The sequence below is a fragment of the Helianthus annuus genome, chromosome 17 (assembly GCF_002127325.2).
Source record: "Helianthus annuus cultivar XRQ/B chromosome 17, HanXRQr2.0-SUNRISE, whole genome shotgun sequence".
Taxonomy (NCBI): domain Eukaryota; kingdom Viridiplantae; phylum Streptophyta; class Magnoliopsida; order Asterales; family Asteraceae; genus Helianthus; species Helianthus annuus.
In genome coordinates, this window is record NC_035449.2 from 185,838,226 (window position 1) to 185,855,750 (window position 17,525).

The 17,525-nt window shown below is 31.6% G+C and overlaps 4 protein-coding genes across 4 annotated transcripts; all 4 read left to right on the forward strand.

Moving 5' to 3' along the window:
- The first annotated feature begins 6,122 nt into the window (after positions 1 to 6,122).
- LOC110925389 lies at positions 6,123 to 6,461 on the forward strand. Its single transcript, XM_022169345.1, has one exon. The coding sequence runs from the start codon at positions 6,123 to 6,125 to the stop codon at positions 6,459 to 6,461; it is 339 nt and encodes a 112-aa protein (XP_022025037.1).
- Positions 6,462 to 8,801: 2,340 nt separating this feature from the next.
- Positions 8,802 to 9,530, forward strand: LOC110925388. Its single transcript, XM_022169344.1, has one exon. The coding sequence runs from the start codon at positions 8,802 to 8,804 to the stop codon at positions 9,528 to 9,530; it is 729 nt and encodes a 242-aa protein (XP_022025036.1).
- Positions 9,531 to 11,866: 2,336 nt separating this feature from the next.
- LOC110925387 lies at positions 11,867 to 12,595 on the forward strand. Its single transcript, XM_022169342.1, has one exon. It carries the CDS (start codon positions 11,867 to 11,869, stop codon positions 12,593 to 12,595), a length of 729 nt encoding a protein of 242 aa, XP_022025034.1.
- A 2,344-nt stretch (positions 12,596 to 14,939) lies between these two features.
- On the forward strand, positions 14,940 to 15,668 carry LOC110925386. Its single transcript, XM_022169341.1, has one exon. It carries the CDS (start codon positions 14,940 to 14,942, stop codon positions 15,666 to 15,668), a length of 729 nt encoding a protein of 242 aa, XP_022025033.1.
- Positions 15,669 to 17,525: the final 1,857 nt, after the last annotated feature.

The following is a 17,525-nucleotide window of genomic DNA, read 5'->3' on the forward strand; positions in this document are numbered from 1 at the left end:
CAGAGCTTCTTAACCTGTCGATCCTTAATCGATACCGGTTTCTCAACTATCCGAAAATTTTTATCATCTGCACATTTTCATGTGACAATGCTAGCAACTCATTGGCTAGATATTCCATAAACTATAAATGTGGAATACATTGTGGATTTCACCAAGATTCTTGAATAGGTTTTAGCTTATAGGCTACTAATCTGACGTATTTGATCCTTTCAAATGGTCTTATATATCCAGAGTTCGATTCACCCTTTACACTGAAATGTATCATACCCTTCATGTTGGTATTTTCAATAGAGTCTTGTTCTCTACTTGGAACTTTAAAGATTTGTGCCTTTTGTTCGCATTGCTCTTCTGCCGATTACTGGCAGCTTTCAGATGATTACGGATTCGTATGATCTTATCCGTCATCCTTAAAAATCTCAGATTCTGATAATTAGGTTTTCCCAACTCCTGCCCAACAAACGGGCATTGACACTTTCTCCCAAACAACGTCTCCAAAGGAGCAGCCTTGATGCTTATATAACGCTATTGGTTATAGGAGAACTTAATTAGAGTGAGATAGTCATTCCAATTACTACCAGAATCAATCTTAAGGAATTGACTACCCACATGGTTAGTCGAACAAATCGACGATCCTGGGCAGCTAATAACGATTCTTAATCGTTTCCTAGTTAGGTTGCAGTATTCAATGCACAAGTGTATTGTATTGTGCCTTCCTTTATCAACAATAATCGGAGCTCTGAAGACGATGAGCTAGGCTGTACAAGCTTTTCTCCATAAACTCATCTGGTTAGCTCTCAGTTCTTCCATTTCCGTTGATGTTAGCCGATATAGAGCTTTTGTAACAGATACGACTCCTAATAGGATGTCAATCCTAACTTCACTTGCCTCTCATGAGGTAAACAGGGTTGTTTTACGGAGAAGTCATCAAGTTATCTGAAAATGATAGCGATAGCTCAAATCTCCGACTTTGGTTAACTTACCGCTACTTGTGCCATGCAAATGACACATATGTCTTATGAATACAGGGATGCCTTTGGTAGAGACGCCTACTTAGGCATTTCTATAATGGATATCTTCGTTGAATCCCACTAGCTGACTTTAGTACAATATGACCATTGGAATATCTTAGTGGTTCCATGCATTAAACCTCCATACTGATCAGGCATGGACGCAATCTATGGGACGCACTAGGATACGCCAATCCTCATATGGCACTTTTATCAATCATAGCTGGCACTCGAAGTTGATAGGAATCAATGAGGAAATAATTAAAATAACATATATTGTCGTACTCTATTCAAAGAAAGAGTACTCTTAGATTTTACAGAAGGATCATTGCTGAGAAAGAGAAGAAACGGTCTCTAAGGTTTCATTGGTAGGTTCTACCTTACTTAGTATCTGGAGTTCTTATGAATATCATCAAAAGTTTGCTAAGCTTATGGTCTATGAAAGACTTATTATTGCCTGTATTAAAAACAGGACACTTAGCAGAAATTATCATTGATAAATGATAAGGAATGTATCTTATGATATTATTAATATGTACTGCTCTGGCATTCATCAGGTAGTTCAGGCATTTCCCTTCTTAGCCTCTCCAGGCTTAACTGCACCTTCTTTGGCGGCTTTATGGCATCTAGTTCTGATGTGGCCTTTTTCACCACAGCCGTAACAGACTGCATTCTTTATGTCCCTACATTCATGGGACTGATGACCAATTCCTTTCCAGATGCCACACTGCTTTGGTCTTTGTTCTATTCGACACTGTCCCAGTGTCTTTTATAACAGCTCTTACATACAGGCTTCTTACTAAACTTCTGTTGGTTCTTATTAAGCCCATACCTGCTCTTTTTCTTAGATTTCTGGGAGTTATCCTTCTCCTTTGGTTCATCCTTCACATTCGAAGTGTGAACAAAGCTCTTTTCATGAGCAATTGAATGTGGTTTTGAATAGGATTTTGGAGCGAGTAGCACTCGGCTGTTTTAACTGTTTCATGACCTTTTCCATGGCCTTTCCTACATCTGCGTCAATCACAGCTTGGAGATTAACTCCATTAATTTTGAGGTTTATGTTTGTAGCATCATTAGCTTTTGTCGCATCATTAATATCGTGACTGTCGTCTACCTCATCCGAGTTTGCCATACTCGAAGCTTGGTACTAACCACCAAATTAACAAGTGTTAGTCATCATCCTGACGACCTAACATAGATTAGCCACGACATCAATAAACCGTATAGGCTATTATGTTCCGAACATTCCTAATGAATGTTATTTGAAGGAATATTAGTTTTATTTAGCCTAGGTCACAAGAGAACCATCAATGGCATTTAAGGTTTGGACCGAGTCCATTACCTTTTTGACAGGGGATCACAATGTCACAACTGTCTTTGTCACAAAGATGATTATGAATAGCTCAAAGGCTAGTCTTACATGACTTTCATTATATATACATATATATATATATATATATATATATATATATATATATATACATATGGCAGAGAGGCCCGTCGCGAGGGACGTAGAAAAATATGGCATAATGCCCAGTCACGAAGGACATAAATGTTTATACGGCACGAAGGCCTTGTCGCAAAGGACATTTAGATATGGCACAAAAGGCCTATCACAGAGGACATTATAAAAATCTGGCACAAAAGGCCTGTCACAAGGATGTTAACATTTAATATGTTAACTTGTCACGAACGACAAATTATAGCACATTGGCTTGTCATGAATGACTTCAAAATATAACTAGTTAGTTTGTCACAAAGGACATTAATTTATAAGTCGCGATCTTATTAGATCAGGGGCTTTAATATTTGAAGATAGTTTTTCACCGTTGGACAGGGAGTCATAGACTACAACTGTCATCGTCTTGAATAACGATTCATTTTGGCGTAAAGGTAAACTAATTGACATCACTAATGGATGTTTATGTATAATCATCGTATTTTTGATGACATTAGTCTTGATCGCACTGATCATATTGACTATGAGGTTTGAGCATAGCTCACTACCTTGGACAGGGAATCATAAAAGATCACCATTGTCTTTGTCACAATTGGACAGTATAATTAGGCCCGTAGGTGAAACATCACTAAGGATGTTAAGTATAATCATCGTATTGATGATTTTAGTCACGATCGCATTGATCATATAGACTATTGGGCTTGAGCAAGCTAATTACCTTGGACAGGGGATCATAAAGATCACAATGTCAATGTCTCTAATGGACAATTTATTATAGCCCGTAGGCAAAACATCACTAGGATGTTATATAATCTTACGTTCTGAACATTTCCGGCCATCCAAAAATTTTTGTAATCATTAAAATATATTATTTTAGTGATTGAAAACGCCCATTAGAAAACTAAAGGTGTAAAGTAAACCGTTTCAAAGTTTATCTTTTATCAAATAATTGTTTTTAACACGCCCGTTAGAAAATTAAACATTTTTCTAAAACTTATTATTTTAGAATGATAATCTTCTTTAACATGCTCGTCAGAATATTAGACATTTGGACAAAGAAGTTTAAAGCCTTTGGTATAAACAATAAGTCTCATCTAACATGCATGATAGATCTTTTATTTTATAAAATAATCGTTTCTAACACGCATATTAAGAAAAAGACATTATAACATATAAATATTATTTAATAAAATATACATCTCTAACATGCAAGTTAAGAAATGAATTTTTTTACAAAATCATTTTGTAACATATGGATTTTACAAAACACGAAGTCTAAAACACGCTTATTAGAAATAAATGTCGGTTTTGTTTATCTCTCGATTCAATGAAACATGACCGAAACCTATACCGGGGAAAGAAGATGAAATCAAATATTTGTGAAACCTAAAAAGAAACTTCTCAGAAATAATTATAAGGAATATTTGTTTTAAAACTTCTGATATTTTGGAAATATAGTTAAAAATGATTTTAATGTCATAAAACGGAGGTTACTAGTGAATAGTTATTTTTCAACAATTAAATTAAAAAAAGAGTTAATAGCCAAAATGGTCCCAGAGGTTTGTTCACTTTTGCCACTTTAGTCCAAAACCCAAAATTTTTAAATCTGGGTCCTTGAGGTTTGTATTTTGTTGCCATTTCAGTCCAAATTTCAAAAACCCCCTTTTTTGACTGTTGCAACCAGCCTATTTTGTCCTTTTGCGCAGGGGTATTCTGGGTTCTTGATCTCAGTTTGTTATAATAACTCATAAAAATGACCAAAATACCTCTGCACAAAAGGACAAAATAGGCTGGTTGCAACAGTAAAAAAAAGGGACTTTTTGAAATTTGGACTAAAATGGCAATAAAATGCAAAACTCAGGGACCCAGATTTGAAAATTTTGGATTTTGGACTAAAGTGGCAAAAGTGAGCAAACCTCAGGAACCATTTTGGCTATTAACTCTTAAAAAAATGTATCATACATATATACATATAGATATATGAAATTCTTACTTTATACCGAAAAAATGAATCATACATATATGTAATTGTTACTTTATACCTCAGTAGTTATTAAACAAATTAATTAAAACCTAAAATATATTAAGTAAAAAATTATACTTTGTAAATAAAAAAATTAACACCAAGATATATTATTAGAAATAATAAATCCACACAACCATTGTATGATGATCGAATATTAGAACTACACCAAGAGTTGTAAACATTGATAATCCATACAACCATCTTATGTAGATTTGATTTAGCATACTTTTTGGAAGCGTTAAACAAATTAACTCAAGCGACTTTGATCATTACGACAAAAGATTTCTATGGTTTTGCTACCGGAGATTAAATACTCGATATAAATTTTATTTGAAATTGTAGAAGCTGACATATGGTTTATGTTAATAAAAACAATACAAAAGCACTATTAAATTAGTTAGGAACAATAAAGTTAACTTTAGACAATAAGATAGATCAAATATGTTGCTGATGTGATATGGAACAATGATTTAATATCACCAACTAATAAATATAAATCATAGAAAGAAAGAGACGTATTTTTGTAAAAAAAAATAAAAAATCTAATAATACATATCATGCATAAAAAGAAAGAGAAGAAATACAGTGTCTTGAGTTAGCAGGTGACTAGTCCAACTAAAATTTATTTATTCAAATAAGAAGAGACTAGCAGGTGACTAGTCCAGGTACAAAGCACACAAACTAAAAATACAATATTCCAACCCATACATGATAGTGCATGCACCAACCTTCTATCAGTCCACCTTGTACAAATTGAACCCGTTCCATACTTCCCAATCCATACCTGCTTCTATGGTTAATCCAAATACAGTGATAATTAAAATTTATATATTCTAGAAAGTTAGCAACATGACCATTAATACTTTTTTCCGTTGATACGAAAAGATAACAGTGCTACCATTAATACGAAAGATAACTTTTTTTCCATTACTACAGGTCATTGCTAATTGTAATCAATGAAGTGATTTAGTTTTATGATTACCATATTCTAAAAGGCAAGCATTCAGTGTTTACTAATATATATCTACAATTATTTAAATAAAATTAAATTAAGCCAATATGTAAAACAACAAACATAGGCTATTTCTTGCCGTGTTAGGAAAATATTTTACACATTTAGCCTGTCCTTATAAAGAATGCAACATAATTTCATAAATGAGATAAATCATCTATTTTTTTGTAAATGCATATATATGCTATGCATGATTCATATATCCAACACACCTTGAGTCGTATATCCATGGCTTCCCATTTCTTCTTCCTGTGTACTCTCCTAACTTTCTCATTATCTTTCCATGGAATCTGAGGTGCCCTCCCGAAGTACGTAGTGATTAACGAAGCCCCGACACATGGGGGCGGCATCAAATTCGTCAAAGTTATTGGCAGAATTCCGTATACGCAAAAAATAATGTGTCACATCAACAAGTTTATATGGTACAAAGTCTTCAAACAAAACACCCCGGCGGACCAAAAACCATTAGATAATGTAACAGTTTTCATCAAGGATTTTGTAGGAGCCGAAGGAATCGCTTAGGGCAATGATAGGATTAATATTAGCGCGGTTTTTTTACGGGATTACCCTGGGTCTATGTCCTTGAAATGGATATTTACGTCCCTTATGCACCATGAAATGACCCACGTTTTTCAATGGAATGGTGAGGGTAAGACCCCTGCACCTTTGGTAGAAGGGATCGCAGATGACACGGTTCTGAAAGCTAATTACAATCCACCGGGCTTTAACATGCCCGGTTCAGGGGATAGATGGGACCAGGGGTATGATTACACGGCCCGTTTTCTCGAGTATTGTGACGAGCTCGTTCCAGGTTTTGTAGCAAAGCTTAACAATATGATGAGAAAGACTTATGATGTCTCTTTTTTTCATAATTTAACAGGAAAGCCTGTGGAGGAACTGTGGAAGGATTACAAGGCTAAATATGCCAATAAGGCTTTAGAAGGAATAAAAAGCTAAAATTACTGTTGCATAGAGTAATAGAGTATGTGAAGAAATAAATGAATTTGATAATCGGAATGTGAACTAGTTTGTGAACCGTATAGTCCGATCTTGATAGGGTAATGCAATATGCATGTTTTAATTTCGTTGTCATGCACTTAAACTAATGAGCCAAGAGAGATAATCAACTAACCAAAAATACAGTAAATTTAGAATAAAAGAAAATACCATTCAAATAAAAGAATTATTGCGTAGATTGTTGAGTTCCAAAAATGATAAATAGTTTCTAGCTTCTAAATGTTCTCTCATTTGAAGTTTCTAAATGTTCTCTCATCAGATAATGTTTATCAGAAATAAACAATTACAAAAATCGTTATAAGGATTCTCTGTTTTGAGAAAATAAACCTGGTGTAAAATGCCCATTAGAAAACTAAAGGTGTAAACTAAACCGTTTCAAAGTTTATCTGTTATCAAATAATTGTTTTTAACATGCCCGTTAGAAAATTAAACATTTTTCTAAAACTTATTATTTTAGAATGATATTCTTCTTTAACATGCTCGTCAGAACATTAGACATTTGGACAAAGAAGTTTAAAGCCTTTGGTATAAACAATAAGTCTCATCTAACATGCATGCCAGATTTTTTATTTTATAAAATAATCGTTTCTAACACGCATGTTAAGAAAAAGACATTATAACATATAAATATTATTTAATAAAATATACATCTCTAACATGCAAGTTAAGAAATGAATTTGTTTACAAAATCATTTTGTAACATATGGGTTTTACAAAACACGAAGTCTAACACGCTTATTAGAAATAAATGTCGGTTTTGTTTATTGAAACATGACCGAAACCTATACCGGGGAAAGAAGATGAAATCAAATATTTGTGAAACCTAAAAAGAAACTTCTCAAAAATAATTAATTTTAAGGAATATTTGTTTTAAAATATCTGATATTTTGTAAATATAGTTAAAAATGATTTTAATGTCACAAAACGGAGGTTACTAGTGAATAGTTAATTTTCAACAATTAAATTAAAAAAATAAGTCATACATATATACATATAGATATATGAAATTCTTACTTTATACCGAAAAAATGAATCATACATATATGTAATTGTTACTTTATACCTAATTAGTTATTAAACAAATTAATTAAAACCAAGATATATTAAGTAAAAAATTATTCGATGTAAATAAAAAAATTAACACCAAGATATATCATTACAAATAATTAATCCACACAACCATTGTATGATGATCGAATATTAGAACTACACTAAGAGTTTCAAACATTGATAATCCATAGAACCATCTTATGTAGATTTGATTTAGCATACTTTTTGGAAGCGTTAAACAAATTAACTCAAGCAACTTTGATCATTACGACAAAAGATTTCTATGGTTTTGCTATTGGAGATTAAATACTCGATCTAAATTTTATTTGAAATTGTAGAAGCTGACATATGGTTTATGTTAATAAAAACAATACAAAAGCACTACTAAATTAGTTAGATACAACAAAGTTAACTTCGGACAATAAGATAGATCAAATATGTTGCTGATATGATATGGAACAACGATTTAATATCACCAACTAATAAATATAAATCATAGAAAGATAGAGACGTATTTTTTTAAAAAAAATCTAATAATTACATATCATGCATAAAAAGAAGGAGAAGAAATACAGTGTCTTGAGTTAGCAGGTGACTAGTCCAACTAAAATTTATTTATTCAAATAAGAAGAGGTCCAGGTACAAACCACACAAAGTAAAAATACAATATTCCAACACATACATGATAGTGCCTGCACCAACCTTCTATCAGTCCACCTTGTACAAATTGAACCCGTTCCATACTTCCCAATCCAGACCTGCTTATTTTGATCTGTGTTTAATCCAAATACAGTGATAATTAAAATTTATATATTCTTCAAAGTTAGCAACATGACCATTAATACTTTTTTTCCGTTGATACAATAAGATAACAGTGCTAACTACCATTAATACGAAAGATAACTTTTTTTCCATTACTACAGGTCATTACTGATTGTAATCAATGAAGTGATTTAGTTTTATGATTACCATATTCTAAAAGGCAAGCATTCAGTGTTTACTAATGTATATTTACAATTATTTAAATAAAATTAACTTAAGCCAATATGTAAAACAACAAACATAGGCTATTTCTTGCCGTATTAGGAAAATATTTTACACATTTAACCTGTCCTTATAAAGAATGCAACATAATTTACATAAATGAGATAAATCATCCATTTTTTTGTATATGTATATATATATGCTATGCATGATTCATATATCCAACGCACCTTGAGTCGTATATCCATGGCTTCCCATTTCTTCTTCCTGTGTACTCTCCTAACTTTCTCATTATCTTTCCCTGGAATCTTAGGTGCCCTCCCGAAGTACGTAGTGATTAACGAAGCCCCGACACATGGGGGCGGCATCAAATTCGTCAAAGTTATTGGCGGAATTCCGTATACGCAAAAAATAATGCGTCACATCAACAAGTTTATATGGTACAAAGTCTTCAAACAAAACACCCCGGCGGACCAAAAACCCTTAGATAATGTAACAGTTTTCATCAAGGATTTTGTAGGAGCCGAAGGAATCGCTTGGGGCAATGATAGGATTAATATTAGCGCGGTTTTTTTACGGGATTACCCTGGGCCTATGTCCTTGAAATGGATATTTACGTCCCTTATGCACCATGAAATGACCCACGTTTTTCAATGGAATGGTGAGGGTAAGACCCCTGCACCTTTGGTAGAAGGGATCGCAGATTACACGGTTCTGAAAGCTAATTACAACCCACCGGGCTTTAACATGCCCGGTTCAGGGGATAGATGGGACCAGGGGTATGATTACACGGCCCGTTTTCTCGAGTATTGTGACGAGCTCGTTCCAGATTTTGTGGCAAAGCTTAACAATATGATGAGAAAGACTTATGATGTCTCTTTTTTTCATAATTTAACAGGAAAGCCTGTGGAGGAACTGTGGAAGGATTACAAGGCTAAATATGCCAATAAGGCTTTAGAAGGAATAAAAAGCTAAAATTACTGTTGCATAGAGTATGTGAAGAAATAAATGAATTTGATAATCGGAATGTGAACTAGTTTGTGAACCGTATAGTCCGATCTTGATAGGGTAATGCAATATGCATGTTTTAATTTCGTTGTCATGCACTTAAACTAATGAGCCAAGAGAGATAATCAACTAACCAAAAATACAGTAAATTTAGAATAAAAGAAAATACCATTCAAATAAAAGAATTATTGCGTAGATTGTTGAGTTCCAAAAATGATAAATAGTTTCTAGCTTCTAAATGTTCTCTCATTTGAAGTTTCTAAATGTTCTCTCATCAGATAATGTTTATCAGAAATAAACAATTACAAAAATCGTTATAAGGATTCTCTGTTTTGAGAAAATAAACCTGGTGTAAAATGCCCATTAGAAAACTAAAGGTGTAAACTAAACCGTTTCAAAGTTTATCTGTTATCAAATAATTGTTTTTAACATGCCCGTTAGAAAATTAAACATTTTTCTAAAACTTATTATTTTAGAATGATATTCTTCTTTAACATGCTCGTCAGAACATTAGACATTTGGACAAAGAAGTTTAAAGCCTTTGGTATAAACAATAAGTCTCATCTAACATGCATGCCAGATTTTTTATTTTATAAAATAATCGTTTCTAACACGCATGTTAAGAAAAAGACATTATAACATATAAATATTATTTAATAAAATATACATCTCTGACATGCAAGTTAAGAAATGAATTTGTTTACAAAATCATTTTGTAACATATGGGTTTTACAAAACACGAAGTCTAACACGCTTATTAGAAATAAATGTCGGTTTTGTTTATTGAAACATGACCGAAACCTATACCGGGGAAAGAAGATGAAATCAAATATTTGTGAAACCTAAAAAGAAACTTCTCAAAAATAATTAATTTTAAGGAATATTTGTTTTAAAATATCTGATATTTTGTAAATATAGTTAAAAATGATTTTAATGTCACAAAACGGAGGTTACTAGTGAATAGTTAATTTTCAACAATTAAATTAAAAAAATAAGTCATACATATATACATATAGATATATGAAATTCTTACTTTATACCGAAAAAATGAATCATACATATATGTAATTGTTACTTTATACCTAATTAGTTATTAAACAAATTAATTAAAACCAAGATATATTAAGTAAAAAATTATTCGATGTAAATAAAAAAATTAACACCAAGATATATCATTACAAATAATTAATCCACACAACCATTGTATGATGATCGAATATTAGAACTACACTAAGAGTTTCAAACATTGATAATCCATAGAACCATCTTATGTAGATTTGATTTAGCATACTTTTTGGAAGCGTTAAACAAATTAACTCAAGCAACTTTGATCATTACGACAAAAGATTTCTATGGTTTTGCTATTGGAGATTAAATACTCGATCTAAATTTTATTTGAAATTGTAGAAGCTGACATATGGTTTATGTTAATAAAAACAATACAAAAGCACTACTAAATTAGTTAGATACAACAAAGTTAACTTCGGACAATAAGATAGATCAAATATGTTGCTGATATGATATGGAACAACGATTTAATATCACCAACTAATAAATATAAATCATAGAAAGATAGAGACGTATTTTTTTAAAAAAAAATCTAATAATTACATATCATGCATAAAAAGAAGGAGAAGAAATACAGTGTCTTGAGTTAGCAGGTGACTAGTCCAACTAAAATTTATTTATTCAAATAAGAAGAGGTCCAGGTACAAAGCACACAAAGTAAAAATACAATATTCCAACACATACATGATAGTGCCTGCACCAACCTTCTATCAGTCCACCTTGTACAAATTGAACCCGTTCCATACTTCCCAATCCAGACCTGCTTATTTTGATCTGTGTTTAATCCAAATACAGTGATAATTAAAATTTATATATTCTTCAAAGTTAGCAACATGACCATTAATACTTTTTTTCCGTTGATACAATAAGATAACAGTGCTAACTACCATTAATACGAAAGATAACTTTTTTTTCCATTACTACAGGTCATTACTGATTGTAATCAATGAAGTGATTTAGTTTTATGATTACCATATTCTAAAAGGCAAGCATTCAGTGTTTACTAATGTATATTTACAATTATTTAAATAAAATTAACTTAAGCCAATATGTAAAACAACAAACATAGGCTATTTCTTGCCGTATTAGGAAAATATTTTACACATTTAGCCTGTCCTTATAAAGAATGCAACATAATTTACATAAATGAGATAAATCATCCATTTTTTTGTAAATGTATATATATATATGCTATGCATGATTCATATATCCAACGCACCTTGAGTCGTATATCCATGGCTTCCCATTTCTTCTTCCTGTGTACTCTCCTAACTTTCTCATTATCTTTCCCTGGAATCTTAGGTGCCCTCCCGAAGTACGTAGTGATTAACGAAGCCCCGACACATGGGGGCGGCATCAAATTCGTCAAAGTTATTGGCGGAATTCCGTATACGCAAAAAATAATGCGTCACATCAACAAGTTTATATGGTACAAAGTCTTCAAACAAAACACCCCGGCGGACCAAAAACCCTTAGATAATGTAACAGTTTTCATCGAGGATTTTGTAGGAGCCGAAGGAATCGCTTGGGGCAATGATAGGATTAATATTAGCGCGGTTTTTTTACGGGATTACCCTGGGCCTATGTCCTTGAAATGGATATTTACGTCCCTTATGCACCATGAAATGACCCACGTTTTTCAATGGAATGGTGAGGGTAAGACCCCTGCACCTTTGGTAGAAGGGATCGCAGATTACACGGTTCTGAAAGCTAATTACAACCCACCGGGCTTTAACATGCCCGGTTCAGGGGATAGATGGGACCAGGGGTATGATTACACGGCCCGTTTTCTCGAGTATTGTGACGAGCTCGTTCCAGATTTTGTGGCAAAGCTTAACAATATGATGAGAAAGACTTATGATGTCTCTTTTTTTCATAATTTAACAGGAAAGCCTGTGGAGGAACTGTGGAAGGATTACAAGGCTAAATATGCCAATAAGGCTTTAGAAGGAATAAAAAGCTAAAATTACTGTTGCATAGAGTATGTGAAGAAATAAATGAATTTGATAATCGGAATGTGAACTAGTTTGTGAACCGTATAGTCCGATCTTGATAGGGTAATGCAATATGCATGTTTTAATTTCGTTGTCATGCACTTAAACTAATGAGCCAAGAGAGATAATCAACTAACCAAAAATATAGTAAATTTAGAATAAAAGAAAATACCATTCAAATAAAAGAATTATTGCGAAGATTGTTGAGTTCCAAAAATGATAAATAGTTTCTAGCTTCTAAATGTTCTCTCATTTGAAGTTTCTAAATGTTCTCTCATCAGATAATGTTTATCAGAAATAAACAATTACAAAAATCGTTATAAGGATTCTCTGTTTTGAGAAAATAAACCTGGTGTAAAATGCCCATTAGAAAACTAAAGGTGTAAACTAAACCGTTTCAAAGTTTATCTGTTATCAAATAATTGTTTTTAACATGCCCGTTAGAAAATTAAACATTTTTCTAAAACTTATTATTTTAGAATGATATTCTTCTTTAACATGCTCGTCAGAACATTAGACATTTGGACAAAGAAGTTTAAAGCCTTTGGTATAAACAATAAGTCTCATCTAACATGCATGCCAGATTTTTTATTTTATAAAATAATCGTTTCTAACACGCATGTTAAGAAAAAGACATTATAACATATAAATATTATTTAATAAAATATACATCTCTAACATGCAAGTTAAGAAATGAATTTGTTTACAAAATCATTTTGTAACATATGGGTTTTACAAAACACGAAGTCTAACACGCTTATTAGAAATAAATGTCGGTTTTGTTTATCTCTCGATTCAATGAAACATGACCGAAACCTATACCGGGGAAAGAAGATGAAATCAAATATTTGTGAAACCTAAAAAGAAACTTCTCAAAAATAATTAATTTTAAGGAATATTTGTTTTAAAATATCTGATATTTTGTAAATATAGTTAAAAATGATTTTAATTTCACAAAACGGAGGTTACTAGTGAATAGTTAATTTTCAACAATTAAATTAAAAAAATAAATCATACATATATACATATAGATATATGAAACTCTTACTTTATACCGAAAAAATGAATCATACATATATGTAATTGTTACTTTATACCTAATTAGTTATTAAACAAATTAATTAAAACCAAGATATATTAAGTAAAAAATTATTCGATGTAAATAAAAAAATTAACACCAAGATATATCATTACAAATAATTAATCCACACAAACATTGTATGATGATCGAATATTAGAACTACACTAAGAGTTTCAAACATTGATAATCCATAGAACCATCTTATGTAGATTTGATTTAGCATACTTTTTGGAAGCGTTAAACAAATTAACTCAAGCAACTTTGATCATTACGACAAAAGATTTCTATGGTTTAGCTATTGGAGATTAAATACTCGATCTATATTTTATTTGAAATTGTAGAAGCTGACATATGGTTTATGTTAATAAAAACAATACAAAAGCACTATTAAATTTGTTAGAAACAACAAAGTTAACTTCGAACAAAAAGATAGATCAAATATGTTGCTGATATGATATGGAACAACGATTTAATATCACCAACTAATAAATATAAATCATAGAAAGAAAGAGACGTATTTTTGTAAAAAAAAATCTAATAATTACATATCATGCATAAAAAGAAGGAGAAGAAATACAGTGTCTTGAGTTAGCAGGTGACTAGTCCAACTAAAATTTATTTATTCAAATAAGAAGAGGTCCAGGTACAAAGCACACAAAGTAAAAATACAATATTCCAACACATACATGATAGTGCCTGCACTAACCTTCTATCAGTCTACCTTGTACAAATTGAACCCGTTCCATACTTCCCAATCTAGACCTGCTTATTTAGATCTGTGTTTAATCCAAATACAGTGATAATTAAAATTTATATATTCTTGAAAGTTAGCAACATGACCATTAATACTTTTTTTCCGTTGATACGAAAAGATAACAGTGCTAACTACCATTAATACGAAAGATAACTTTTTTTCCATTACTACAGGTCATTACTGATTGTAATCAATGAAGTGATTTAGTTTTATGATTACCGTATTCTAAAAGGCAAGCATTCAGTGTTTACTAATGTATATTTACAATTATTTAAATAAAATTAACTTAAGCTAATATGTAAAACAACAAACATAGGCTATTTCTTGCCGTGTTAGGAAAATATTTTACACATTTAGCCTGTCCTTATAAAGAATGCAACATAATTTACATAAATGAGATAAATCATCCATTTTTTGTAAATGTATATATATATGCTATGCATGATTCATATATCCAACGCACCTTGAGTCGTATATCCATGGCTTCCCATTTCTTCTTCCTGTGTACTCTCCTAACTTTCTCATTATCTTTCCCTGGAATCTTAGGTGCCCTCCCGAAGTACGTAGTGATTAACGAAGCCCCGACACATGGGGGCGGCATCAAATTCGTCAAAGTTATTGGCGGAATTCCGTATACGCAAAAAATAATGCGTCACATCAACAAGTTTATATGGTACAAAGTCTTCAAACAAAACACCCCGGCGGACCAAAAACCCTTAGATAATGTAACAGTTTTCATCAAGGATTTTGTAGGAGCCGAAGGAATCGCTTGGGGCAATGATAGGATTAATATTAGCGCGGTTTTTTTACGGGATTACCCTGGGCCTATGTCCTTGAAATGGATATTTACGTCCCTTATGCACCATGAAATGACCCACGTTTTTCAATGGAATGGTGAGGGTAAGACCCCTGCACCTTTGGTAGAAGGGATCGCAGATTACACGGTTCTGAAAGCTAATTACAACCCACCGGGCTTTAACATGCCCGGTTCAGGGGATAGATGGGACCAGGGGTATGATTACACGACCCGTTTTCTCGAGTATTGTGACGAGCTCGTTCCAGATTTTGTGGCAAAGCTTAACAATATGATGAGAAAGACTTATGATGTCTCTTTTTTTCATAATTTAACAGGAAAGCCTGTGGAGGAACTGTGGAAGGATTACAAGGCTAAATATGCCAATAAGGCTTTAGAAGGAATAAAAAGCTAAAATTACTGTTGCATAGAGTATGTGAAGAAATAAATGAATTTGATAATCGGAATGTGAAATAGTTTGTGAACCGTATAGTCAGATCTTGATAGGGTAATGCAATATGCATGTTTTAATTTCGTTGTCATGCACTTAAACTAATGAGCCAAGAGAGATAATCAACTAACCAAAAATACAATAAATTTAGAATAAAAGAAAATACCATTCAAATAAAAGAATTATTGCGAAGATTGTTGAGTTCCAAAAATGATAAATAGTTTCTAGCTTCTAAATGTTCTCTCATTTGAAGTTTCTAAATGTTCTCTCATCAGATAATGTTTATCAGAAATAAACAATTACAAAAATCGTTATAAGGATTCTCTGTTTTGAGAAAATAAACATGGTGTAAAATGCCCATTAGAAAACTAAAGGTGTAAACTAAACCGTTTCAAAGTTTATCTGTTATCAAATAATTGTTTTTAACATGCCCGTTAGAAAATTAAGCATTTTTCTAAAACTTATTATTTTAGAATGATATTCTTCTTTAACATGCTCGTCAGAACATTAGACATTTGGACAAAGAAGTTTAAAGCCTTTGGTATAAACAATAAGTCTCATCTAACATGCATGCCAGATTTTTTATTTTATAAAATAATCGTTTCTAACACGCATGTTAAGAAAAAGACATTATAACATATAAATATTATTTAATAAAATATACATCTCTAACATGCAAGTTAAGAAATGAATTTGTTTACAAAATCATTTTGTAACATATGGGTTTTACAAAACACGAAGTCTAACACGCTTATTAGAAATAAATGTCGGTTTTGTTTATCTCTTGATTCAATGAAACATGACCGAAACCTATACCGGGGAAAGAAGATGAAATCAAATATTTGTGAAACCTAAAAAGAAACTTCTCAAAAATAATTAATTTTAAGGAATATTTGTTTTAAAATATCTGATATTTTGTAAATATAGTTAAAAATGATTTTAATGTCACAAAACGGAGGTTACTAGTGAATAGTTAATTTTCAACAATTAAATTAAAAAAATAAATCATACATATATACATATAGATATATGAAATTCTTACTTTATACCGAAAAAAATGAATCATACATATATGTAATTGTTACTTTATACCTAATTAGTTATTAAACAAATTAATTAAAACCAAGATATATTAAGTAAAAAATTATTCGATGTAAATAAAAAAATTAACACCAAGATATATCATTACAAATAATTAATCCACACAACCATTGAATGATGATCGAATATTAGAACTACACTAAGAGTTTCAAACATTGATAATCCATAGAACCATCTTATGTAGATTTGATTTAGCATACTTTTTGGAAGCGTTAAACAAATTAACTCAAGCAACTTTGATCATTACGACAAAAGATTTCTATGGTTTTGCTATTGGAGATTAAATACTCGATCTAAATTTTATTTGAAATTGTAGAAGCTGACATATGGTTTATGTTAATAAAAACAATACAAAAGCACTATTAAATTTGTTAGAAACAACAAAGTTAACTTCGGACAATAAGATAGATCAAATATGTTGCTGATATGATATGGAACAACGATTTAATATCACCAACTAATAAATATAAATCATAGAAAGAAAGAGACGTATTTTTGTAAAAAAAAATCTAATAATTACATATCATGCATAAAAAGAAGGAGAAGAAATACAGTGTCTTGAGTTAGCAGGTGACTAGTCCAACTAAAGTTTATTTATTCAAATAAGAAGAGGTCCAGGTACAAAGCACACAAAGTAAAAATACAATATTCCAACACATACATGATAGTGCCTGCACCAACCTTCTATCAGTCCACCTTGTACAAATTGAACCCGTTCCA

Excerpts from the sequence above, each read along its gene's own strand:
- LOC110925386 (XM_022169341.1), top strand. The coding sequence starts at position 14,940 with ATGGCTTCCCATTTCTTCTTCCTGTGTACTCTCCTAACTTTCTCATTA.
- LOC110925387 (XM_022169342.1), top strand. The coding sequence starts at position 11,867 with ATGGCTTCCCATTTCTTCTTCCTGTGTACTCTCCTAACTTTCTCATTA.
- LOC110925388 (XM_022169344.1), top strand. The coding sequence starts at position 8,802 with ATGGCTTCCCATTTCTTCTTCCTGTGTACTCTCCTAACTTTCTCATTA.
- LOC110925389 (XM_022169345.1), top strand. The coding sequence starts at position 6,123 with ATGACCCACGTTTTTCAATGGAATGGTGAGGGTAAGACCCCTGCACCT.